Source organism: Furipterus horrens, unplaced genomic scaffold (assembly GCF_987537825.1).
Source record: "Furipterus horrens unplaced genomic scaffold, mFurHor1.1.pri manual_scaffold_1, whole genome shotgun sequence".
Classification (NCBI taxonomy): domain Eukaryota; kingdom Metazoa; phylum Chordata; class Mammalia; order Chiroptera; family Furipteridae; genus Furipterus; species Furipterus horrens.
The window spans coordinates 155125173-155153105 of NW_028327171.1; the positions used below are offsets into that span (position 1 = coordinate 155125173).

General features: G+C 42.6%; 1 protein-coding gene across 1 annotated transcript in view; it reads left to right on the forward strand.

Annotated features, from left to right (window-relative positions):
- The window catches only part of TANC1 (tetratricopeptide repeat, ankyrin repeat and coiled-coil containing 1), a 220805-nt gene that overhangs the window by 50496 nt on the left and 142376 nt on the right, over window positions 1-27933 (forward strand). The window contains exons 2-3 of the mRNA XM_090280133.1: window positions 7472-7581; window positions 27799-27878. Coding sequence (XP_090136259.1) covers window positions 27818-27878 — 61 coding nt within the window. The 5' untranslated portion in view covers window positions 7472-7581; window positions 27799-27817. The remainder of the gene's footprint in view (window positions 1-7471; window positions 7582-27798; window positions 27879-27933) is intronic.

Sequence of the window (27933 nt, forward strand, 5' to 3'; positions counted from 1 at the left end):
GAGGGTATAAGGGGGATAAATGGTAATGGAAAAAAATACAATAAAAATGAATTTAAAAAATTTCCAAGTATAAATCATATCCTTATATTGTAGAACTACGAGTTAAATTCATTGAAGTACAGTCTTTTCTAAACCCAAAGCAAATCAATACTTTGAATGCTATTACTTATCCAAACATAAATATGAAGTCATCCAGTATCACTTCTGAATAGATGAATAATTGAAGCTATTTGAGGTTAGGTTGCTTTAGATCAAGGAAAAACTCACCCTGACCTTTGAGGTCTAGATAGGCACACACCATAGTGCATAATTTATTCTTTGGCTCTATGACCCATACAGATTAGATTCCAAGATAAACCAAAGCTTGCCCCATTGATCACAGAATCTAACATTTAAACTTAAGTTTTTAACTCCATAAGAAAGCAGGAAAACCAATACCTTTAAAGATGATAGAAATGCTTGGGCTATTTTTTTTTTTTTAATATTTAAAAATTTTATTTAGAAAGAGGGGAAGGTAGGGAGAAGAGGGGTGGGGAGAGAAACATTGATGTATGAGAGAGAAACATTGATCGCTTGCTTCTTACATGGCCCCCAGCCAGGGACCAGTCCTGCAACCCAGGCATCTGCCTTGATCAGGAATCAAACTGGTAACCTTTGCCTTGTGGGACGATGCCCAACCAATGGAGCCGCGCAGACCAGAGCTGCTTGGGCTATTTTAAAACATACTCACATAAATATCCCCCTCCTTAAGATCATCTGGCCTTAGGGCTTCTGGACAGATTGAACTGGCCAAGGCCAACAAGCATCAGCTGTGAGATGTGGTGATGGCGACATAGTGTCCATACGAAGCCGCAGCCCCTCTGCTCAAGGAAATTTCTACTCTGGTGAGGAGCTTTACTCACACACACCACAAGACGAGGTAGATGAGAAGGGAGGAGTGTGTGGTGAGGTTGGGAGTAGCCAGACGGAAGGTTCCCAATCAGAATGGCAGTGCTGAGCAGGGTGTGCCTGCCTTTGAAAGTCTGTCCCTGTGTTCAGGGCCACTTGAGACCACACAGAAACAGTGCATTGCAGTTGGATAGAGTGCCCCCCCCCCCCCAATTCTTAGACTGTGTGGGTCTTAGGTACTGAGGTTGGCCTTGTGGGCATATTTTCCCCTGGATATAGTGGCTGGAGACCCACTGAAAATAAAATAACATTTTCTTCGGCCTGGGGTAACCTCAGAGCCACTAATTGTACCATTTCAAAATGCTTTGTTTTGGTGTCCTTGGACACTTTGGGAGATTGAAAGGCTATTTAAACTCTATGGTTTGGGATTTATAAATTGTCCCCTGTCAGTCATAGCTTCTCAGGGCTGTCATTGTACCTTGATCTAGCAGTTACTCTCCACCCTCTTAATTTATGGTGACCTAGGAAATCAAATATTTCCCTCCTGCTAGAATTGTATCTGAAAGGGGAGTAAAATAGCTCTGGGGGAGAGCCTGGGAAAGAGGTGTTGGATAGAGCTTGGATGAGGTTGGGAAGTTCTCTTCTGAATTGTGCAGGAATTTAGTTGCAGATTTTGGCAGCTGGAGACTAAATCTTGGTTCCTAGCTGTTTGCTGGATAGTTGAGGTTGCTAGCTTATGACTTCTCTCTTCCGCCTTTTCTCCACTGTTACACAAAAGAGGGACTCAAAGTTTTCTCAGGGAAAATGAGAAGGTGAATGAAAGAAAAGTTGGGACTGAGGCAGGGGCTTGGTTTGTCCGTCAGCCACTGTTCTTAAAACCTATGATATACTGAGCCCTGTGGAAGATATGGAGGGAAAATGGGGACCTTGCCTTCAAGAAGCTTAATGTTCAGTTTGGAGAGAGGACTAACAGACCTAAAACCCTCAGTTGAAAGTGATAGAGAAGTTTTGCATCGAGTGGGAGGGAGTTCAGCGAAGGCTAATGAGTCAGGAATGTGGAGCCAGCAGTGCTGGAATCCAAGTGGTGTTTGAGCAAGCGGCTGTGCAGTCCAATATACATCAGAGAAACCAGATCCATCAGGAGACCAAGGGGGAGGGTAAGTTGATGAAACCCCAGTTAGGAAGTGGCAGTGGTTATGGAGAGATTTAGCAGGACACCCATAAGCCCATTTCAAAGGCAGCATTGATGAGGGTTTGTGACTGGTTCACAGAATGTTGTGTCTGTGTGGTTGCTTAAAATGCAGACTCTTGGACTCTACTTCAGATATTACGATTCCCTTCTTATTTAGTTTGCGGTGGTGTCCAGGAATGGCGCAGGTCATTCTGGTACAGATGACAAAGGATGAATAAGGCAAAGTGGGTTAATTCCCTCATGAGAGACAGAAAATAGGAGGCATCCAAGCTGGACAGCCTGATTTTTGTCACTGTCTTCCAGAACCAGTAGAGAGCAGGTGACTCTAAGAATTGAGGAACATGGAATCGAGAGCAGAATTACCATATTTTTCGCTCCATAAGATGCACTTTTTTTTCCCTAAAAAAGTGGGGGGAAATGTCTGTGCGTCTTATGGAGCAAATATTACGTCACAGACTATGATGTATATTACCTGACCTGTCAGTGGTGGTGACAGCTGTTAGAAGAGGAAGTGGTGGGGCCCATGCGAAACCCCTGGGGACTCTTAAATGTCCCACTTTACTGCTGAATCTCAGGGCGTCTGGTCAGTTGCCATCTGCCTCTGCCCATCACCTGGGACCTGGGAGAGTGCAGAGAGCCTCCTGACACTCCCAGCTACAACCCTTGACCTCTTGAATCAGCCGAGACTAATAATGCATATGAGGCCCAGTGCCAAGTGCCAATTGCCAATTGTCTTTGACACTGGGTGGGGTCTCTGTCAGTAGAACCGCCTCCAATCACCAATCACTATGTCTTAAGCTCTGCCAATCACGAAAGGCAGATGAGTGGAGCTGAAGTAACTTGTTCTCGGCTGGCTACTGGCTCTGTTAGATGCTACAGCTGTCTTGTCTACCTCCATACTGTTTCCAGTGCACACCAGGTTTCTGTGTGAGGAGGCCAGCAGTAACTGGGTGAGCAGCCATAAATGCTGAAGTTTGTAGTATATAAAGGGAGTTATGGTGGGGTCACTATTCTAGTAGTAACACAGGCACTGAGGGGATTAAAGGGTATCACTAGCCGTAACAGGCACTGGGAGTAGTCTGCCAGAACCTGTAACTAGGATAGTGATACTCTCAGTGACTGTTACAACTAGTGATGCCTCTTAACTCCCTCAATACCTGTTATTAAAGTCCCCCATAAATTCTAACACTAGCGATGATGAGTTCTTGGGATTCCCAGAAAACTGTAAGAGTGCTTGAACCTTAAAGTCTCTGTTCATTTGTTAATGACAGTGATGATGGTTCTTAATACCGCTGTTGACTGCTGTTCACTTTACACGGTTGAAGTATTATTCTGTTATATTTTATTAAATATTTTAGTACACCATTTGGTTCAGAATTTTTTTTTCTGGTTTTCCTCCTCTAAACCTAGGTGCGTCTTATAGTCAGGTGCATCTTATAGTGCGAAAAATACAGTAGCTCCTCAGCTGGAGACTGTTCCTGCAGTCCTCGCCCCTAACCCAGGTACACAGGTTCTTTTTCTGACACGGTCACTGCCACATCTGAGAACATCACGATGCTAATTGAAATCAATTTAGATTCAGCCCTCATATGAGCCAGCTGGTTTTATACCTGGGAAAGTTCCGTTCTTTGGGCAATGTAACTCCAGGTAGAAATCCTATAATGAGTGTGTGCTTTGTTAGATTGGGCAGGCAAGAAAATAAGGATTGTCAGTAAAAAATCCTGTTTGTGCTGTTGATAGAAGAACCAAGAGAAATCATAGTGGTAAATAGTTTAGTAGTTTCTCCACATGTGAAAGCCATCATGTTATATCACTTCTCACATAGTAAACACTTGATGAAGGAATGTTCTTTACCGATGAGCTTTAATACTTCTTGCCAACTCAATGATAGAGGCCAGCCAGGGCTTACTTAGGTAATGAACAACTCAGCCTGTTTCCACTCCTGTCTCCTCCCTCCGGGAGGGTGGAGTGCACCTGCAGGCCACACTTTGCACCGAGCCCAGTGATCATCACCTGCAAGTTGTTACTCGCTTCAGTTTTGGAATTCTTTTCTCAGTCCATTTGTATGTCTTCTCTCATCCTCTTTTCCATTTTTTTGAGGAAGAAATATTTCCTTCCCTCTTCCCAAGATAAAAGAAAACACCTTGGGAGTAGGTCAGGGGTAGTGGTTCACAGCCTGGCTATGCATTAGAATAAGCGGGTCAGCTTTAAAAAGTACTAACATTTGAGACCCATCCCCAGAGATTCTGTTTTAATTCTTCTGGACATCAGAATTTTCAAAGTTCCCCAGGAGATTCTGATGGGTGGTTAGGATCGAAGACATACCTCAGGTAGTTGATAGGTGTAACAGTACAGGATACTAGCAGGGCATTTGTCTCAAGGAAAATGAAAGCCTCAAGATTTGAAATGGAAATTGGTATTTTCAAATAATGCCTTTTGCCATTCACGTGGGAGCTGGATCCCCAAGTTCTCCTTCTTGCTTTCTTTATTTGTATAAGCACCAGCATTCACAATGAAACAAAACTAAGATTAGAGGTATTTATTTTATTTGCTCTAGGATTTTTGTGGTATTGTTTTCCACTCTGTCCGCACAACGGAGGGTGACTGCAGCCTGCTCATGAACATAGCAGGTTGTGCCTGAGTGGCCTTCTCCACGCTGTCTAACCTCTCTGGGCCGCTCTGGAGCAGTATTCGTGCTGCAGAGCCCTGCACGCCTGGAGGATTTGGACTGTCACATGGGACCAATGGTCACATGCCTTGGACCATGAATACATACAGTCATCTTTGTTTTATGGTCTGTGGAGGCTCAATGCTAGATTTTTAGGCTATTTGAGAGAAAACTTTTTTTTGGTGAATATTTACTTTAGTTGGATAAACAACTCCGAAGTTTCTCTGTTCATTTTTGAAAGAGGGTGATGACCAGTAGGTTAACCCTAATAATTCTTCTCAAAAACATGTTAAGGCTTTTTTTCTTTTTTTTTTTTTTTTGAGCCAATTGGAAATTAGATCTGAAAATAAAAAGCAATTGAGCTCATCATTCAGTCAGTCTCTAAACTCTTGTGTTTAGGTTCCATAGAAATTCCTTCAGTAAATGTGTTTTGTCATCTTTTGTATTTTACATGAGAATATTTCATGGTGTAACACTTCTTTTTCAAAACTTTATTGGGCCCAAATTTTGGATTGTACATTGAAAAGGCCTTTGAACGGAGGGATGTCAAAACAAAAAATAAAAATAAAAGGTTCCGTGTTTCTGTTAATTTGAAATAGATTCCGAAGGACAAAAAATGAAAACAAAAGGCATTGTTTCTCTTCTGAGTCCAGTCAGTGAGTGATCTAACTGTAGTTATAACTGTACAAACACCATTCAGAATTCCTCTGGTCTTGCTGACCTTCCTTTCTCCTTTCTGTAATTGCTGAATATGGCCCTTAAAACCCACGTAGGACCAAATACAGAATCTAAACTCTGTGATCTCATCACCACAAAAACAAGCTGTGGGGACCCTCCTTCTTGCAGGAAGCCGCCTCCCTTTGGGACATCTGTAACTCTGTAATTTATAGTGGTGCCTTTGTAGTCTTATCCCCCTGCCCTTTACAGTGTAGTGTAACAAATGGGTTGCTCTAGGTGGAGAAGAGGCCAGAGAGACAATATGTGTGAGCATAACCTGTGACATTTAATTTGAAGGGCACATGCGTCTGTGGGTCCTCTGGGCAGAGGATCTGTCTGACAGCGGGCATGTTGCGGGCTGTGATGGATACTCTTTTATACTTGTCTGTCCCTTGTGGTGGGGACAAATGAGCAGCCTGCCTTTTCTGCTGAGGTGTGCTTTATGAAGGGAGCTTGTCTGAAGTGCTGGCAGCAGCTGTCAGATGGTTTCCCTCCCTGGCTGCCAGAGCCCTCTACAAAGTGGCAGGTGATCCTTTTTATGAGCGAATAATAGGAGGACGCCGCAGATATTTGAGCTACTATTCACCAGGTGGTGCTGTCCTGCAGTGAATGCTTAAATGCTAGCCAGTGAGGTCAGCAAGCTGGTGAGGCAAGGACCTGGGGTGCTCAGAAGCCTTGGCAGCAATTGTGGGCTCTCCCTGAACATGCGACAAGGCCTTTTGGAGGAACATTAAACATTTGACACGGGGTGACCACCTGGCCCGTGGAGACTTCTCTGTGTTCTGCTTAAGGGAGAACTCCGCTGCCTCTGAACTGGGGGAAGATGGAGCCTGTCCCCTGCGTCACCTGGTTTCCTCCCAGAGAAGAGTGCCCATGCCCCGCTCTCATCTCTGAAATCCTGGTGGGTAAGCGGGGCATGCTGTCCAGAGCACCCCATTCTGCAGACTTAAAAGGAAGGCGAGGCCTCCACCCAGTCTTTGCATACACAAGCCTAGGAGTAGTCAGGTGCCCTGCCAGGGTGGTTTGGTCGGCCCAAACGTGACTACCTACAATTTTGTCCTTCTCGGCAAAGTAGCCTTGGCAGCGTTGCTGAGGAGAGAATTGACTTGGGGAAGAGCTGCGTTGTCTGTGTGTTTGAGCACGGAGAGCTCCCTTGACAAAGAACATTTTCCAGGGTTGGTATAATAGTGGAAAGGATATTTCCCAGGGAAAGACTCTGAGCCAGTCATGGGAAACCTCTCATTGGACTCCTTTAGCCAGCACACAGCATTGAGGATCTGCCTCAGCTTGTGACCAGAGCCAGGAGGACGGTGCGGGGGACGGCAGGTGAGATGCGCGCTTGAGAAACTGGTCAAGGCAGAAGGAACAGGGGTCCCAGTAAGGTGTTCCGGGTGCAGAGGGGGAACTGGTGAGATGCCGCGGGGTGGTGTGGGCCATGCAGGTGACACTTGTGAGTGGAGGATGACTTACTTCCCAGAGTGTGAGAGAGGTGTTTCAGGATGGGTGACAGGGAGAGCAAAACAGTGACATTGGGTAGTGTGTTTGGAAATGGTGAGTTGTGTGGAGAGCTGGGGTCCGTGAGGAGTGCGGCGGGAAATGGGGGAAGGAGGTGCCTGGAGAACTTTAGAACCGTGGTTTATGGAGGTTCTTGGCTTCTTATCTTAAACTTTTGAAACATTTCATTGTGTGCTGGGCTTTAAACCCATTAGCATCGCTTAAAGAGAAAACCTGAGAGGATATAAATGGGACACTTCAGTACTTTGCTCAAGACAGGGGCTTTGCAGTAAATGTCTCTGGTCACCCTGAACAGAGGGTATCTGAAAGAGGTTCTCTCAGGTTTGTGACCGCTCACCCCGCTTCTCCCTTGGTGAAGAGTATGTATGTGCTGATGTCTTTCCCCTCCATTGTGGCTTCGTTGGGATTTTTAGGAGGTGGTAACTGGTTTTATAAACTCGGTGTTGCGTGTCTTGCAGCATGAGCGTGCTGACAGGTTTTCTTTTTTCCAGGTTTCCTTCCAGCTTTCTGTGGTCGGCTCGTCTGGAGGAATCTGGCCGGTGCCCCCCGAGTGAGAAAGCTCCTCTCTGTTGCAAGCAAGTGGAGCCTGGGGTGAGGCGAGGTGAGTGGGAATCCTGAGGTGAGGGAGGAACTGGACTCTGACCACGTTTTCCAAGATATGCTATTTTCTGAAAATGTTGAGGGCTTTGAAGGTAAACTGGGCTTTTATTCATACAAATTTAAGGACAATTAAAAAGAAAATCTGTCTAAGTTATGTTAAAGCATTCTTAATAACATGGATGCTTCAGTACATTTTTTCAGAACTTTTCTAATTTTACTTAACTCTGCCCACTTCAGGGTTTTTGGTCTTTTTATAGTGTCTAGCACAGTACTTTCACTCTGAAAACACTTACTGTATGTTGAGTGAATGGCTTAGTATCTTGGCTTATTGTTTGCTTACATAAAGGGACAGCCGATACAGGTTTTCAGATTTTTGATAATGTCAGACTGGCTGTCTATGTTTATCAGTGTTATTCTCCTGTTCCCTGGTCCCATGAAGAACTTTTTGAAGTTTCATTATAAATCCCTCTCTAGCTACCAGAAGACAAACAAGGGAACATTTACAACCCGCCTTTCCTCATCCTCTTCCTGGGCTGGCTCTTTAGGGTCACATGGGTTACAACTGGCTGAGGTTCTGTCTCCCACCTGTTTTGCAGGCTGTGTAGTAACTTATTTTGAGTTAGGTTGTCCCCCCTACCCCTAGGTTTCAAGGAGGGTTTTCTATTATGTGGCTTTAGGAACGTTGCTAAACATCTCCTGTACTATGGTTTTTCTGTACTGTAGTTCTATGTGTAAATTGTGAAACAGAAGTACCTACTTCAAGGGGTTTAGTCAGGTAGCAGGGTCCTGATGGGTAATTTTTGTTTTAGTTATCTTTTATTTGCATCCCCTATCTCCAACATGTAGCATGTAGTAGGACTCAAAGATTTCCTCCTTCCTTTAAGAAGAGAGAATTGGCTGAGAACAACCTGCAGCCCCATCTTGAGTGAGCACAACTTGGAGGACTGGCCTTGTGCATGCACAGCTGCCCACAGTGAGGCGGTGGAGCAGGAACCCACAGGAGGTCCTGGACGGAATGCCTGACTGGGGGCACTGAACACTGTGCACTGGATCCTTTCTCTGTGCATGTTGAAAATGGGGGTCAAGGTTAAAGACGCAACCAAACCTCTTGAGTTCTTGAATGGCCCATGTGATATGCAGGTGCACTCTGCCATCTGTCTGGTGTGACTTGCTAGCAGGATTCCCTATTCTGCACTCACCCCTCCTGCCATGCCTTGCTCGTCCATGAAGAACAGAGTAGCCACATTGCTCCCCCCAAACTTCGGGGGATCCTTCCAAAGGCAAAACTTCTCAACAGGAGCCTGGCAGTGGGGTGCACAACAGAATCTGCCACAAAGCTTTAAAAATGAGGACACTGAGACTCCCCCAGGTGTGCTGAGTTAGAACTTTGGGGTGGGGAGGGAGTCCTTGGGGAATGTTTGTTTCTTTGTAAAGCTCCTCAAAAGGTGATGGTGTGTAACTACTTGAAAAATATTTGTATATGAAGGAGACTTAAAAACAAAAACCTCTTTCTTAGTCTGTGCAGATGTTTGGGGGGAATTAGTTTTGAACTCTTGTAACTAGTTTAACCAGTTTATACTGCCAACCTAAACATTGCCTTGTGCCATAATTTGCATTGTAGAACCATTTTATAACTTTAATTTAAAATAGCTTGTGACAACACTTTCTATGGTTGTAAGTAACCAAGGACATTAAAGGACAACTTACTATATTTAACAAGAGTTTAGGCTTATTTAGAAATCCAGGTGGGAATCTGCTTACGTGGAATTTTACCAAAGTATGCATAGATTTGCATATTAAAACCAAAGCCTCTGACCTGTGGTAACACATTTCTGAAAGTAACACTGTAATAGCTATTTAATTGTACTGCCCTTAGAGATTTTTTTGGACAGGAAATTTATTTAGTGAATTATACATTTTTTTCCCCTCCTCCAGTTTAGCTAATTTTTTTCTCCTTCCTTGGGACCAACTTTGAGAAGTAGATAGGAAAGATCATTTTGAGTGTTTTTTTGTGGTTTTTAACTGTGTCTCTTTTGCAAATTCCCTTTCTATGAAAGAAAACCTTGCAACCCGTTGTTATGTGGGGTTTCAATAATATGATGGGTTTCATGGAAAACAGGAAGTTTCTATTTTGAAATTGAAGAATTTTACCATTTAGGAGGGACCTTACAGAAGACCTATCATCTGGTTTCCATTGCCTCAACTTCATGAAACTGCTCTTGTTAAGGTCACAAATGGCCTCTTATAGGATTTTTTGTTTTTAAGATTTTATTTATTTTTAGAGAGAGAGAAAGGTAGGGAGAAAGGGAGAGAAACGTTGATGTGTGAGAGAAACACCGATCTGCCGTCTCTTGCACGCCCCCATCTGGGAACCTGGCCGGCAACCCAGGCATGTGTCCCGACCAGGAATAGATCCGGTGACCGTTTTCTTTTCAGTTTGCAGAACGATGCCCAACCCACTGAGCCACACTGGTTAGGGCCTGATAGGATTTTTGACATGACTTTTCTATAGCATTCCTCATTTGTAACTTTCTTCTCTGGGTTCCTTTGCATCATTTTAGACTGTTTTCCTTTTCCTTCTTTCATTTCCTCCTAGGTCCTGCTGTGTCTGCCCTTTAAATATCCCTGTTTCCAGGCCTTACTTTCTTGGTGCTTTTATTTAGTTTGCTCAGCATCTTTGGGGGACCTCAGTACTTCCATGCCCTCAGCTACCACCCATGTGTTAATGGCTCTCAACTCTCTCTGATTTCACCCTCAACTCAATCTTTTAGGCATTTCTATTTGGATGACTCATATGTATTTTTAATTTGCAATATCCAAACTGAACTAATTTCCCTCCTAATTATTGCCTGCTTCCTGTCCCCCACCCCCACCCCCAAAAATCCCCTCATTGCCATGTTTCTGTCTGCTTTCCCTCTTTGGTCACTGGTATTATTCAAGCTAGAACTGTGATTCATCCTTCATCCTCCCCCAGTCAGCCCCGTATTTTAATTAGCGATTCAGTCCTATCATTTTAATGTTCTAACTAAGAAAGGAAAAGGCTATTCCACTGACATTTTATTATTATGGGCTTTAAAAGTTACACTTGGGCCTATATCACCAGCTCTGTAACATGAGACAATTTTGACTATGTATTACACATTTCATGCTAGGCATAGTCCTAGGTACTTGTCATGTGTTTATTTCTAATTTTCACAACTATTCTGTGGTGTATCACCTCTTTTATAAATGAGGAATCTTAAGGTTCATAGAGATGATGTTATAGGCCCAGGATCAAAGGGCAGGTTAAGCACAGCAGAGTTAGGATTTGGGGATTTTAAACCTATGGGTTGGTCTGCTTGACTCCAAAAAAGTCTTGCTCCGTTCCCATAATGCCCCAGCGCTGTTTTAGACTTCTGGTGAGTAGGTTTACTTTGTTGAGGGCAGGAACTGGGTCTTAATTCATACTTGTTGAGGCATGCTATATAGTCTTTCTTGCATAGCAGGTGCTAAGGACAAGATCCTTAATGGCAAACTTATGCTCCGTATCTTCATCCAGGTTTCAATTCCAGGCTCTAGTAGCTGAACATTAGCGGGGTCGCCTGAAATTAGGACGATGGGATCACACTGTATATCCTCAGAGGGTTTTTTAAGATAATCAGAAAGGATGGCATAAGGGAAATGCTTTAAAATTCAAGCAGATTTTTGGAAGTCGATAATTGGCCAGCTCAGATGAGCCTCTTCTGTCTTTTTTTTTTTTTTTTTAATAAAGGATAGCAAGTGAAAGTATAAACTCTTCTGGATGTTTGATCATGCTGATCGAATCATACACGTGCTCGCAGTAATAAAGGCAGAAAAGGCTCTACCAGGTAAAGAGTTTGTTAATAAGGAATACATAGATCTAATTTTTATCAGATCTGAGCATAACTATTTGAGAACAGATATGGATAATCTACAAAAACCAGATAGTTCATGTTTAGGTATAGTCAGGTAAATTAAAGCAGAGTCTACTGAAGTTTTCTTTATTCTGTTAAATTTGTCTTGGGGGTGGTTGATGGATTTGGACATATTTTGTGCTGTACCGAAAGGACCCCTCAATGGTGGCACAGAATATTCTGTACTTTGTTTCCTGATAGGACTGTCCTTTTGCCCCATCCTGGGGAGAAAACACTGTTTGTTTTCCTTCATCGTTCTCCCCTTCCCATCATATTATGGTAACAAAGTTTGTCTGAGGAGAGGGTTCCCTTTAGTGAATATATAAAACCAGTTTGTCATTGTGGAATTTAGAAATCATGTAATCTTCCAAAGTCTCAATTATTTTTCCTTTTTACAAAATTGCCCTATAAATTTGGCGTAATGCTGTGTATTTTACAGGGTGGTTTTAACTGCAAAATGATAGCTATAATGTACCTGAAGATAGTAGGTCTTCGGTGAGTAGGAGCTTTTACTGACCAACTGTAGTTACCACAGGCCTACATTTTCAGATTTAAAAAGGCTCAAGCTGGTGTATGAAGAAATGTTTCAGGAGGAATTCCTGTGACATGGAGAGGGAGGGTGTAAAGCAGCAGTTTTCAGGGTTGTGGACCTAGAGGAGTGGCCTTATCATCAGCTAGGACTTGTGAGAAATACAGAGTCTCAGCTTCATTTCACACCTAAAAGTCAGAGCCTCTGGGGGTGGGATCCAGCAGTTTGGCTTAAGGAGCCCTGCAGGTGATTCCGATGCACTTTAACTGGGCTGAAGTTAGAGAAATCAGGCTTCTGGAGTGAGTAGTCCAGTGGGAAAGCAGAGGCCTCCCCAGAATGGTGGGGGAGGGGTAAGTGGAGAGGAGATGTATTTGGTGGGACTTAGTGACTTAGTGATTGATGTTCATTAGACAGGGACAGAGGGCATGAGGGTATAGAGGCCTGGACTCTGGTGGACTAACGAGGGTTGATGTCAGCAAGAACCTGGGACACAGGCTGGTGAGTGGGTGTGGGAGGTTGAGGGAAGAGCAAGAAGAGCTGTTTTGGACATGTTGAATTTGTGTGGCCAGGGTGGAGGCCAGCAAGCTGGGATATGTGCACTGTCATGCAGCACAGGTGAAACAGCGGGGAGACAGGTCTGTGAGCCGTCCTCAGAGAGGCGGCTGTTGAAAAACGTGGTTTTCAGATTGTTTTTTTCCAGGGAAAATGGTGCAGAGAAAAGCAAGTCAAGATTGATTGCTTTGGAATGGTATTATTTGAGGTTATGGCATCCAGTTTCCCTTTCAGAAGGATAAGTATAAATGTTTAGAATTCATGGCAATAAAGTTTTAAATAAAACCAAATTATCACAGTAATGTTGGCATTTTGTCACAATGCTCTCTTTCGGCCCTATGTTTGTGATCCAGGCTTAGTGTGCCCAAGGCAGAGTTGCAGTGTGTTTTTCTCCAAGAAAGGGAGTGCAGTTAGTTGGTGGTCAGAGGGAAGGTGGTCTGGGGTGGGGATGCTGGGTAAGTCTCAGTTTCTTTCTGTCAGTAAAGCCAGTTACAGCTCCTGCCGTCGTCTTGTTGTGAGCACTGAACAAGATACTTCATGATGAGAAACTTAACGGTGCCCGCCAGAGTGCGTTTGTTTCAGCCTCTCCTGGTGTTTTCATGGTGGTTTGTGGGGCTTGTGGAGTAAATGGAGGTCTTCTGTTTGTAACAGATTTACAGCATTATTAAGAGGAGGTAATTATCAGAAGTCATAATATAACTTTGAGATGCAGATGAAATGTCTTTGTAGTTTCCAGTGAATTATCAGTATGTACATTGATATATAGGCTTCATTCCGGCGGCGGCGGCAGCCGTCCGTCTCGAGAGACGATGGTGTAGCTTCTTAAGAGTCTATCTGCACCGCCGAGAATGGCTGTGCAGTCCGACTCGGGAGTGACACGGTATCTGTCTCCTCCCGTGTTGAATCGACATCTTGCGATGACGCTGGAGTGTCCTCTCCAGTGGAGCTGAAGTTACAGAGCCTGGGCAGGGTGATATGGAGGGTCTGCTGTTGCCCATGCAGCAGACCCCCACTCTCTTCGCAGCTGAAGGGTCCAAGGGAAAGACGGAGTCAATACAGCTTGGCTTCAGGTGCGCCGCAGGAGTTGCCGGTGTTGACTACAACGTCAAACCGCCTTAGGGACTCCGGCTCCGGATTTTCTGTCGGGGTTTACTCCCTTAGCCTTTCCCCTGAAGAGGTATGCCGCAAGGCAGCGGAGGTTTTTTGGAGTCAGAGTTATAGGCTTCATTAGGTCTGTGACAAGGCAGAAGGCAATTGGCTTGGGAAGTTTGAGTGCATAAAAACAAGGACCAGATATTAAAAAAATTATTCTACATCCTGCTTTGTTGCAGACTCTTGTATTTTGTTGTACTAGGAAGAGGTTACACAGAGACCATGAAAACTTAGTACATCTGTGCAACATCTTCATTATATCTAGAACAATTTCACATCCACTGTCTGTGATTCAAAGGCATTCAAGAAACATGTGTTCCTGTTTTCCACTGGGTTTTAATCTGGCTGCTTTTCCTTAATGGGGGCATTTGGACCACACACTTATATGTAGGAAGTAACTTTGTAACCGTGTATATGTATAAGGAACCTTCTCAGTTTGGAGGCTGCTGCTTCTGAAACTCACCACCCCACACCCCACTCCCCACCCCCAACTTGGAAGAAAAGTGACCTGCGCGCCTGTGGACATGCATGTGTGGTTTCTGTGCCACTTCACAATACCAATTTTGTTCCTTAGGTCTGAGCTAGGTTTCAGTCTGTCTTTAGGTGTTAAGAGAAGTGGTGACAGAATCCATGATCAAAGGTTTCACTGCAGAGTTACTAAGGACTTTAATTGAACCTTTCACTGGGTTTTATAGAACAAAAAAACCTGATGTTCATAAAGGGCATGTCACATAACTTCACGTGTAAAGCTTGAATGTCATGACTTGATTAAAATTCTGTGGAACGCCTAAAAATAACATTTGTAATCCTGAAGCATAGGATTTAGTCTGTAATTCAAAATTTAGTTGAAGTGTTTTTTTGCTGTTGGGCCGGGTGTGAATGCCTTCAGTTGAGTCACAGAACTACCATCCGAGCTCTTCCACGACTACACAAGGCTTGCGTCTTTCTGGGAAATTTGGCTGCTGCCACAGCTGAAACAGCGAGCCAGACTTAGGTAATTTTATGAGTCTAGGAAAAGTCTTACACTCTTGCAGCTGTTGTTACAGGTCCTAACCATGAAAACAAAAACTGTCTCAGTTACCCAGGATCCATGAGAAACTGGCAGTGGCCCAATGCAAGTTCATGTATTTTGGACTCTGAATTATATTTATAAATCAGGGCATCCCCTGACTTAGGGCACACAGCTGGGAAATGGCCTGACTGTATGAGAGTCAGGGGAACCAAGCCCGGGGTACCACCCTCGCTAGGAAGTCTGATCCAATTAATTGCTGGATCTTAAATGCTTTTTTAAAAGGTAAGGAAAGCATCCAGTAAAGCAACAAAACCAATATAAAATATGCCAGTCCAAAATATTTAACCTGGCTTTTCTGTTTTTGTATATTGTCTTGCTGAAAATTTCCACAGGCCTTTTTTCTTCAGAGCCAGGCTCTGTATTGTGGGTGAGTTTGTGGCTGTGATGGACTTCTTGTTAAACAGAACTTCTACAGAGTACTCTGAAGACCAGTCATAGTACTTGGCATTGGGTTGCTAGGAGTGGGGCATATGTGGATACTCAATCCTGCTGATGTTTGCCTGTCAGTAAATTACTGTTTAATGTTCAGAAGTTCAACGGTTCTGTGAATGGGATAAAACTGAGCTATTGTTTCTCTAGAGGCACCTGAGCTAATAGCAGAGCTCTTGGCAGGTCTGAGTAATTGTCCCATTGAGTCTGACTCTCATTGTCCAGGTCAGGGTCCCTCACCCTTGGGGTCATTGGATGGACTTCATGGGTTCTGTGAGCTTGCATGGGTGGAAAAAATTTTTACATCTTCATTTTCACTAACCTCTAACCAAAATGCAGCTTTTCTTTCAGTCATGAAAGTGGGCATCAAACGATGTACTATCAGTGGCACGTGTGGCTTTGGCACATAGAAATTACAGGTTTTTGTATTACATTGTTGGAGATAGTTTAAAATATCACTTATTCCTGTCACTGCTTAGAAAACTATAATAGCTGTTAGATCTGCATCTATATCTTGTATTTTATACATTAAGAAGCACACATTACTATTATCACAGATTTGCTTTTTAAATAGTATTTTGATATCTGTGTTTCAATATAATTGATTTTTTGGTAATCATATTTTCATTGTCAAAATCATTTCTAGGCATTCTGATTAAGGGTCTAGATTACTGAAGCAGTGCGTGGCACTTAAAAGGTCGCCAGCTCTTGCCTTGGGTGGCACCCTTGTGTATCTTTTTCATCTTGCTTTGAGATTGGTCTTGTTAAAATTAAAAAAAAAAAATGAATCTTAACATATTTAACTTTAGTTTCCTGGCATGACTTGTCTTTGACTTTTATCATCTGGAGCTTTGGTATTCTCCATTTTGGGGCTATTAGAGTGAATTAAGAAATAAAGTCATCATCCATTCCCCTGCGACCTTTCTCGCAGACCCGGTAAGCCTGCTTCCTGCAGCTGGATGTGTATGGCTGAGAACTGTTTCCCTTAAAATTTCAGGTAAAAGCACAGTGATGTGTCTGCCGTTTGTTTTAGCTATGGGAAGAGATGATGCTGTGTGGCTTGTATAGATCTGATTCAGCTCTTACTGCATGCAACCCTTATTTATATATAGAACTTGGTGTTTGAAGTTAAAGCTTGATTACATCTATTGGACTGTGTGAAACTGCCCAGAGAGAGAAAATTTAGGCACCAGGCCATTCTCTGCTGCATTCCATTACCTTTTAACAAGCTTCATGCAATTCGTTTAGTAAGAAATGAGTGGTTTTTGAGCTCCTCTTGAATAACATAGTTCCTACCTTCTGGGCAAGTGTTAGGAACAGGGTACACATTGCTCATGTGAGACAGAGGTCTCTGCCCCAGATTATGCCCCCCCCCCCCCCCCCCCCCCGCCCCGTGAGCTCATGAAGAGCCTGCGCATTTTAGAGTGTGTTTTGTTGCATGGTGCCTCCAGGTCACACATTGACCACAATGTAGTTTAAAAGAATGCTAGTAAGTTGGGTGCCAGGAGAACTTAAGGAACTGGTGTGTCTCGATAGCGGTGCATTCTCTTTGTAAGGATAGATCTGAGGCATGGGATGCTGCTCCAGGGGTGGAGGGGTACATCCAAAGATGATTTTTCTTTTTCCCCACATGTAAGTTTTGTCGGCGTGTGACCGCTTCACCAGGAGCACAGGATAGACACTGCATGGTCAGGCTCCGGGTTTGACTGCCTGGGTGGGCCCCCCGGCTCTGGTGTAACCCTGGGCATGTCCCTGGGCTCTCTGTGCCTTTGTTGACTGGAGATATTTATAGTACCTTCTGCGTAGAGTGGATGTGAGGATTAAATGACTAAATGATTAGACTAGGGCCTGAAATATAGTTAGTGGTAAGTTAAGTGATACTGGCCACACATTAGAACCACCTGGGGGAGTTATTAAAAATACCTGAGTATTGAGAACTCCCATCCTAGTGAAATTAGGGCCTGCGGAGGTTATAACCTTGTTCAGAGCATCATAGCAAGTCACTGACAGAAGTGGAGGAGGGGTTTTGATGTCTTATGTTCTAGGGCTTTAAGAATGATCCATCTGTCAGCTACATAAGCAAGAGATCTTTCTGTAATGAATAGCTGCCTTTCACCGGGCATCTTTGAAGTTGTCTGACCTTTTTCACTGAGGCCAGATGCAGTGCAATTTAAAAAAATTTAATTTCTTTAGATTTATAATACCAGACTTCATTCCACTGGCATTGATTGATTGAGTGCCTTTTAACACTTTTTGAAAAATGGACTTTCTGACATGTCGTCAAGGTCTCTTCTCCTTGCAGCTTCAAAAGCCTATCTACCCATGCCTACAGGCTCCTTAGAGGGGCTACTGTGATTACAGTGGCCTCATGAACAAGAAATAAAGTTTTCTCCTTAAAATTATAACACCGACACGAGGAAGAGATCTGGAATTGTCCAGTCAAGCAGGAAAGGGAGCAGTATTTCCATTGGAGGTGTCCATGGAAGGCAAAACCATTCCCCCTGTCATTTTGTTTGCCTAAAGCCTCCTACCTCTGTTTGGGGAGCTGTAATTGTTACACATCCAGAAAGTGGTCAGTGTGAGTTAAAGATCATAGCTCTATTGTATGATCCAAGTGGAACATTTAGCAGGAAGGAGGAGGCAAAAGGCAAGAGAATATAATCAAGCGCGGTTGTTACGGAGCTCAAAGCCATAATGAAGGTTGGGACTGGGGTCTCTGGTGGTTGTAAACCTTACAACAGGGAGCACCCTGTGACCTAGTCACGCCCTCCACAGAGCTGTGTGGGAAAGGACAGGACCACATTCAAAGATTAGGGTTCATCATCAAACCCTAGGTGGTCTCCATGAACTTTAGACCATATGACCTCAGGAGCCCAGAGTTGATGTTGGCTTTCTCTCAGCTTTCCTTGACTGGGTTTGTAACAACTACACTATCACCCCCACACAAAAGTAACCCTGTCTTTGAGGCTTGAATTTTGTGCTCTCCTGGACATCTCCCTGTCCCACGTCCCCCAAGTTCATTGAGAATTTTGGAGGTGGCTGCTCAGTGCCTGAGCTTTCAAGTCAGCTCTGCGTTCAAGTTCCAGCTCTACCTTTATACTTTTTGTGACCTTGAGAAAGTTGTTAATCTCAAAGCTTTATTTTTAATCTATAAAAAGAAAAGAGTGGGGGACTTCCGGTCAAGATGGAGGCTTAGACGGACGCGCTAGGTCTCCCTCTACAACTAGAGAGGAATACAACTACTTCAAAACAAAGGATAACTAGAAATTCCAGAAAATAAAACTACACGGAAGCCCAACATATGAAGTTATAAACCAGCGGCGCCCTTTGGGCAGGTAAAAGCAAAAGGGGCCGGAGCTGTTTGCGGTCGCACCTGGGACAGCGGCAGGGAGAACAACCCCAGCTGCAGTCGAACCCCCGGCAGCTCGCGACCCCAATGCTGGGGAAAGCAGCCACCACATCGCCTTGAACAGTGAGGCCCAGGGGGGCGGGAGGACGGATCCCGGTCTCCTAGCGGAATAACTGTGTGAATCCATCTTGGACCCCCGCCCCCAAAGAAAGCGCCACAGGGCTGCGAAAATAGGTCGCGGACAGGCACCGGTCGCTGGATTGTGACGACAAAGCACCACGGCACAGCAAGAAAGGCTGCCGAACGGCAGCCGGTCGCTGGGTCATTACGAGTACACAGGCACTGCCCCCTACAGCCGGCCCAAGAAAACAAAACGCATCTGTCAAAATGAGGCAGACAACTATAGAAATCCCGGTGGCACAGCTCACCAGGCAACAGATGGAGAACCTGACAGATGAACAGATAAGAAACCTGTCAGATGCTCAGTTCTGGGCCATTGTTATCAGGTGGCTTACAGAATTCACAAAAGATCTGGAAAAAGATGAGAAAGAAGCGAAAAACACTCATAACGAAAGGAACAAAACCACATACGAGACAGATGGTGAGGAAAAATCCAGAGTTCATTTCAACAAACTGGAATATGGAGAAGGAACAAGCAGTCAACCAATTCAGCGAGAGGAAATGGGAAGCAACGATGAGAGGATCAGAAACCTCTGGGACAGCTATAAAAGGCCCAACATAAGAATCATTGGTTTGCCAGAGAGCGAGGAAGATGAACTAGAACTTGAAAAATTGAGTGAAAATATAATAAAGGAGAACTTCCCAGACTTGGGGAAGGAAATAGACTTACAGGTCCAGGAAGCACAGAGAGTTCCAAAAAAACTGGACCCAGGGAGAACCACTCCAAGACACATTATAATCAAAATGTCAAAAATTAAAGATAAAGAGAGAATCTTAAAAGCAGCAAGAGAGAAGAAAAGAATCATGTACAAAGGGGTCCCAATTAGACTATCAGCTGACTTCTCAAGGGAGACCCTGCAGGCAAGAAGGGACTGGCAAGAAATATTCAAAGTAATGAAAATCCAAAACCTACAACCACGAATACTCTATCCAGCGAAATTGTCATTCAGAATAGAAGGACAGAGAAAGTGTTTCCAGGACAAAATAAAACTGAAAGAGTTCATTAGATCCAAACCACTGTTATATGAGATGTTAAAGGGACTGGTTTAGAAAAAGGAGGATCAAGACAATGAAATCTAAAATGAAAACTGCATCACAAGAAACAACAGAAGCTAGGGAATTGAAACAAAGGCAAACTAAACAGGCAACGAGAGTGGAAAAAGAACTATAGGTACGGGGAACATATTGGGGGGAGGTCAACAGGGAGGGGGAATGGGGAGAGGGAGGGAGATGATATAGGAATTGGGGATCAAGGTAGGAGGGAATGGAATAGACAGAGAGAGATTGAGAAGAACTGTATGCACAACTAATGGACATGATCTAAAAGGGGGGGACAACTGGAGGGAGGGGGGCCACTGGGTGGAGGGGAGCAGAGGGAAGGGAAATTGGCACAAATGTAATATTATAATCAATAAAACACATTAAAAAAAAAAGTAAACTATCATAGATGATGTTTTTGAGGATAAAATGAGATTATATATGTATGTAAAACTCTTCATTGTAACTGACATTTAGTCAACACTAGTTATTAGCATAGTGGTTGATATCCCAAATTCTGCCACCTGCATTACCTTCCCCAACCAAGAATCAAGTTCCTTGACTTCTTTGCTTCCAACAACCCTCACTTGAGGACATTCTACTGCACCAAACATTGTGCACACTGTCATTGTCTGGAATTATTCCCCATCTAAAATTCTCAAGTTGATTTAAAAGGACCAGACTTTTTCATTCACTTAGTCTGGCTTTGTTTGCTCTTTGATCTCTATGAGATACCATCCCTGTTCTCTCTGGCCGTCCTACTTCTTAAAGGCCTCATTCTCTTCCTGTCCAGCTTTGAGTCCTTATGCTATCATCATGTAGAAGCCACATAATTTTGACCATAAACTTCAAAATTAGTACTTGGTACCAAAAGAATCATTAAACTGTTAAGTCCAATCCATTGTAGGAGAGACTTACCGTTGGTTTTGACTTCCCTTCCCTACTCATTCATTTTATGATTTTTTTTAGTGTTTGTTTTGTACCTTATAAGGTGCATTACTAGGTGCCATGGGGATTTGTAGAATTCCAGCATTTTTCACTGTGACTTTAATTGATAACCATGTATCAGTACAGAGTGGGGTATGGAATTAAAGACACCTTTTGACTACCGTGGACCGTGAAGGCTTTATGGAGAAGATAGTATTAAAAGTCGGACTGCCAAGCCCTGACCTGTGTGGTTCAGTGGGCTGGGCATCCTCCTGCAAACTGAAAGGTTGCTAACTCAATTTCCAGTCAGGGAACACTCCTGGATTGTGGGTTCACCCTATTTGGGGTGCGTGCGAGGGGCAACCAATTGATGATTCTCTCTTACATTGATGTTTTTCTACCTCTTTTTCCCTCCCTTCGCCTTTCTAAAAATAGATAAATCTTTTTTTTTAAAGTTGGACTGCCAAATCCCTTCACAATATATAAAAATGGCTTTTGCAGCCAAAAGAAAGCACTCTCTTCATATATTCCTCCAAAATAGAAATTTCCTTTTTGCCAAGTAGTATTCAAAATGAGAACTCTAAACAAGCTTGTGTATAATCATTTTAAAGCAACTTGAAGTACTACTTTAAGGGAGTCAGATTTTTTTTAAAAACACTTTTCCTGAAAGAGTTTGTATATCTTCCTACAGAATATTCTAAATGTATGTTGAAAGTGATTTTAATCTAATAGGAAGTTTCCAGTTAGTTTTGTACATCAGAACTTAAACATTTGAGTTCAAACTTCCTGTCCAGAACACTTAACATTTATATCACTTGGGACTATAAATATACTGTGCTTTTAATAACCCATACTCAAATCTGAAGTCGTTTTGCCCAAGACAAACTTAACTATAAAGAAAAGAACAGTAGAATTGGAGGTACAATTTGTAGAATGGGTTTGAATAAAGAAGACCAAATGGTTGGGCCTATGTGTCTTAGGGAATAAGACATTTCCCAGCTACACAGGTTAAGCAAAACCAAAGGCCGATTCTTTCCCTATTATCACAATTGCTTTCTAGTTGTTTGATCAGTAAGTAGTCCACTTTCCTCACTCACACATTTTCTGGACAAAGCCTCTGAGTCCTAGAGAAATTCAGAGACTAAAGGTTCCCAGCCACAATGCTTAAGACCAGGGCTATAGGACTAGGTCTCTTGATTCCTAGGGTTTTTCTACTATAGAAAAAAAAAAAGTGAGAGAAACCTCTTGGAATTTCAAATATTCACCAAGGGTTGGTTTTTCCCAGCCTCATGGGATCTCTGAAAGAATGTGGAGATATGGCTCTTGCTTTCAGGAAGCTTCTATAATGCAGTTTCCCGTGAATTTCCAGATAACAGCCAATGCCACCCCTCTGGCAACATTCCTTTTTTTCCTTTGGTGGTCTGTATTCTACTTTGTTTTCTCTTATTTGCTCTGTTCTGTATTATTTATCTTGTAGGCAGCTTTAAACCCCCACTGCCACCAACTATCTCCTTTCGTCTGATAAACACTAAAGGTTGCTAATGCAAAGAAAAGTTCTTAAGGCAGTCAGTGATGCAGAAGACTTGATAATTATTTAGATGAGTCTCATACTTTACTATGTTGAGAAAAAAATTTGAGCCTCTAAAATTGAAGATTTTTAAAATCTTCACCTGAGCATATATTTATTAATTTTGTGGAGCAAGGGCAGGGGGGTAGAGAAACATCAATGTGTGAGAGAGATATCATTGAGGGATTGAACCTGCAACTTCGGCATGTGCCATGACCGGGAATTGAACCTGCAGCCTTTCGGTGTGTGGGGTGACGCTCCAACCAGCTGAGCAACCCAGCCAGGGCAGTTGAGGATGTTTTTGATGTCTCTGAGCCCTTCTCTGAAATAAAAAAATATTTCTTAAAAATTATGTACATCGTAGTTTCCAGTGTTGTCACTTGTAAAAATTTCTGCTCTGGCTTTATTGATTTATTTTGACAAAACAGAAGAGGCACCTTGAGAGACAGCTTTGCTTTGAGGTCAGATGGATGGTTTGATGGGAGAAGTTCCTTCAGCTGGAATGTGCACAAAGTGTGTGTTTATTCAGGATAACTAGACCAGAAGATTTTATTAGTACCTTGAGATTTTAAGGTTAATTCAAGTGTGGACTTTAAGGGATATTACAAAATGCAGCCTTTTCTTCCCTTGTATCCCATTGCCTACTGTCACATGGACTTAACTGAGTTTTCTTTCATTCCTAGTGAATGAGAATATATAGGAGTGTTCTCTGTAACTTATAAACTGTTATAAATGTTTGTCAATTGCTTGATTTGGAAAAATCATATGTATTCATTGTAGCCTATTTAAAGCTGTCAGAAACAAAAAACAAAAAAAAAACCTGAGAACAGAGTGGGTACAAAGCCTGTGTTCTGGCTTCTGTTTGTATCTGTTAAAGAATAAACATAGTCCCTGCCCTCAGCTCACAGATTCCACTTGAAATGGTATAAACAGGCAGTGTGGCACTCCAGAAGAGGAAAACTTTTAATGCTTGTGTTAGTCTATGATTTCAGACAAGGCTTCCATCGTTGTGGTAAGTGCGAGGGTCATTGGCAGTAGCATAGATTTTGTCCTGTATTGAATTCATCTCACTTCCACCTACGGTGATTTTTGTTCTATTTTATATACCATGGTGATCACTGTGGAAAATTCTGAGACATAACATGGGCAGGTTGTGCTTGTCCCCAAAGGCTTTATGTGTTAAAGGAGAAATCCAGGAAGTGAAAGTAAACTTGATAGTTGATTTAACTTCTGAGGATTTTAATAGGAAGACTCTATGGCATTTAGAAAATATTTTGTATGATATAAGGAAACTCAGGTGACTTCATATCATTGATCTTCAAAGGGTAATGTCATAATACATTTTATTTTATTTTAAATGAATATTATAGGAAATTCTCTCCCTTTAGTTGATTTAAGTTGTTATAACCTAGAGGCTGATTGTTCCTCTCTTTCTCAAAAGTATATACTTTAAAGAGATGACAGGTGAAGTTCTCTATTTTTTCAAAGATGAAGTATTCAGATCCAACTATATATTTGTACTACTTGCTGTCATAGAGGCTAAGGTTTTATAGGGAGTAATTGAGGGATTCTGTTTGGTCAGTATTTATTTGAGTTGAACCTGTACATTTTGGTCTATAATATATTTAAAGTGAAAAAGGACACCATTTCTTATGTTTTATCCTATAATGCTTGTCTATAAGTACTTCTTGCCACATGTATTTTCCTTAAGTAGCCACTTAATAGCTTCTGGCCATTCTTCTTCACTGTGCTGGGCTTGTTATTTAATCAGTTGGGTCTGAACTGTGTCAGGAAAGCTGGTTTGCATCCTTTCTATTTGACTCACTTCTGTGACAGGACAGTGCCCACCCTTTCTAGGGGAAAAAAATGACAGTAGTTGAAGAGGGGAGGTGTGTGTATGTGATATGCCGAAGGTGTCATTCAGGGAGAGCCTGCTGGCTGACTTCACAAGACTGCATCATGGTGGTATTTACATTCAAGTATTTACCACTGTCTTCTTTTTATATTCAAACTGGGGTCAGAAACTCAGTAGTTTCCAATAGATGGTACTTGGCAAAATGGCTCCCTTTAACAGAGCTCATGAAAGCTTTTGTTTAAAGCCAGAACATCCATTTATTAATTTATTCCTGGGCTGTCTGTCAATAAGCCAGACAGTTGTGTTGGGTTGACTAGCCCAGCATACTCCCTATTGTTGGTAGGCTGAGAAAGGAGCCAAATTATGAGGCGCTTCTCAGTGAGAACAGAATCAGGACAAGGCAAAGTAGTTACGTGATGCCAATGTTTAATAGCACTGGGCTCTGAAAGCCTGATGGGACCATTTCTAGAACTGGATGTGAGGTGTGTGTTTATAATATATTGGGTTGGCTGAAAAGTCCCTTACGGTTTTTCCATAAAATAAAAGACATTTTTCAGTTTCACCACTAACTTTATTGATCTGTATATTTTGAGTATGTTGGCTATCTCCTGCTATTGGCTTCTAGTGGATAGAGGCCAGAGGTGCTGCTAAACATCTTCCAATGCATAAGACAGCCCTACAGCAAAGAATATTTGGCCAAAATGTCAATAGTACCAAGAAACTTCGCAAACCACTCTTGACACATTTGTATCAGTTACGGAATCTTCTCCATGCACTGCACAAATCTTTTTTCTGCGTTTGAGTTGTGTTTTTACCTTTCTTGAAATAATAAAGCATAATATGCCGAAAATGTTGTGTATCTTCATCTTCAGTATTAAAATAGCTGCACAAAAATTAATCAGTTTTGATGTTTTTTTTTAAAATGCACCCTGATATGGCAGCTGTTACAATATAATCTTAACAAAATTGTTTCAAATGAAGTTAAAGAAAACTAAGCGCTACTAAAGCCATCATACGGAAAAAGCGTAGCGGATTTTTGGGCCAGGCCATACATAGATGTATGGTGTGTCAGATAATCTCTGGACCATATGCTGCCAATGTTGGCCCCACCAACGTATTATTACAGTTGTTCTTTCTGACCCCATTCTCCCTTCAGAGAGTCACTATCTTTAGGTATGTTGATGAAATCAAGTTCCAGTTAATGTCTTTGGAGCACGGAGGATTGGGACTCCGGGTGACCGTGTAGCTCCAGTCTGATCTGTGTTAATTTCAGAATTTCAGTCACTGGAAACAGTCTTTATTTTTTCTCTTTCAGAGTGTGTGTGTGTGTGTGTGTTTGTGTGTGCGCGCACATGGGCTTCCTTACTTTTGCACCCAGATGTAATCAGTTAGTTTCTCCAGGTCACGATTTGAATACCTTTTGAATATAAATTTAAGCTCTTTTTCTTGACTCGCTGTTTATAGAGGAAAGCAGAAACTGAAAAAAAACATCACAGCAAATATCTGATAGCCTCTTTCACTTTCCTCAGGACCCCTGATGTGGAAGATGTGACTAAACTAAAAAGCAGCTGAGCTCCCCCAAAATAGGCATACTGAGTGTCTGGGACGAGATGGCCAAGTCAGTATCTCCAAGTGCTTGCCCTGTGGGATGTATATTTGAAGTGGCACGATGGAAGGGCTATGGTCGGTGCCAACTGGGGTGATTAATCAGGATTAATCCAGAGGAGTTCAACTCTCCAATATTTTTCTTTTTTTTATTTTAAAAATATATAATCTTTGCTAAATGATAAACCCTGAAGGTTGATTGATTTATTTGGAGAAGAAAGTGTCTAGGCTTACTAGGCATTTACCTATTTATTATTTAATTTTGCCTACAGTTCTTCATATCACCGCGTTCTGCATCGTTTCTTGTAAGCATGGTTGGCAGGAGAAGTTTGTGTTTCCACAGTTCCCCTGCGAAAGCACAGTGTGGTGCTCTTCCAGGTTCATTGCCTGCCCTTTAGGTGACACCCAAATCTTTTTTACCAGGGTTCATTCAGGTAGCACTTTAAAAAAGAATTAGGCTTTAAGCCATGTCTTTTTTATGTGTAAAGACCTGTTGGGAAGATGATTTAATCCCAATACCCTTCAGTATAGCTTTCTCCAAATTCTGCTTAAGGTATTATTTACCTAGTATATCTGAGGTTTATTTGTTTGTTGTTCAGTGTTTTGATTGCTGTTGCCCAAAGCTTTCATTGCTCTGAGGTTAGGGAGGGGTCCACCGGAAGGAAGGAGGAGGACCCTCCTGGGAGTCTGCAGTTTGGATTCTGGCCCCGCTCTTAATTAACTGCCTGACCCCAGTCAAGTCAGCCTCAACCTCAGTCAAGTCAGCCTCACAGGGTCTCTGTGTCTTCATCAGGAAAACAAAGGGCTTGGAAAACTAAATACAGGCCCATCCCAAATGCCTAGATCGTCACCCTGTGTACTTACTTACATTGTGGGATTCTGTGAATGGTAGCACACTGGGACTCTTCATGCCTTTCAGTCATCCTCGCAAAACCTGTGCTTGATCTGGGGTTGAAAGGTCATGTGGGGTGTTCCATAGAGGCTGTTTTAAGCACTCAGGCAAACTAGGCAGGTTTGGGAGCCCTGCTGTGTGGGAGTTTCTCCCTCCCTTCCCCGCTCGCTCTCTCCTCTCCTCTTTCTTCATTCTTTTTCTTTTTCCTTTCAGGAGCGTCCTGCTTGCCTTCTACCTTCCTTTCCTTAGTGCATTAGGGATGGTGTGATGGGTAACACAACCCACTCAGGTTTGTTAACTGTTTGGAGTTGTCCAGCTATCTCATCTCAGTTAGTGGAGGGAGGAGAGAGCTGAGGAAGACGGCCAAAATGATGGAATAATGGTCCTTTTGTCTGTCTGTTGCCGTTGGGATGGTTTCAGGTTTCATCTTAGGCTTGGGCCATTGTGTTGTTTTTACATGCTGAGTACAACCCTGTTTAAAAATACAGCTGGTTTATTGAAAGGATTCTGCCCTAATGCCACTGGCCTGCTCTGCTTTCCTCCCCATCCCCCAGAAGAGTCATAACTCTTTGTAGTAAAAATCCATTTGAGTGTGGACTGTTTGATCACGTCCCCTGACATCAGTTTTAAAATGTGTTCCCACTGTACTTATTTTGCAAATGCTTATAAAGTATGTTGCTTTCTGATAGTCTTCCAAAATGTTATCCTTGTGGTTATATAATCAGCAGCACCTGTAAAACATGTTGCCTTTGACCATGCAGCTTCCTTCTTAATCATTATCTTTTTGATTCTCTGTTTCAATGTTTTCTTTTGGTTGGGAGGACCTGCATTCCTATGCCAGACACCTTACAGTAATGTTCCCAGATTTACCCTCATAACCTTAATTAGATGTGGAATGCAAAGAATGCACTGTTGTGGTTTTTTTTAAAACCTCATAGTTAGACAGTAAACTTCTGATCACTTCATTATAAGTTACAAAACACTCCTGTGTCTTTAGCATTTAATTACCCATCTTTATTAATAAAAAAAATTAATATAAAGCTCAAGCTACCTTTATATTATCCTAAATGATTTGTTTGAACACAAGTTACCACTTGTGTCTATATGCAGGTTATATTCTAACTAGCAGCTCTTCTTTCCCCTCCTTTTGTTTTTAGAAGCAAAGGAGCATTGAAGATGTTAAAGGCTGTGCTGAAGAAGAGCCGAGAGGGAGGAAAGGGAAGCAAGAAGGAAACAGGTACGTACGTGTACAGGAAGGAGCTGGGTGGGGCAGGCACGGTGGGCATGGGGCA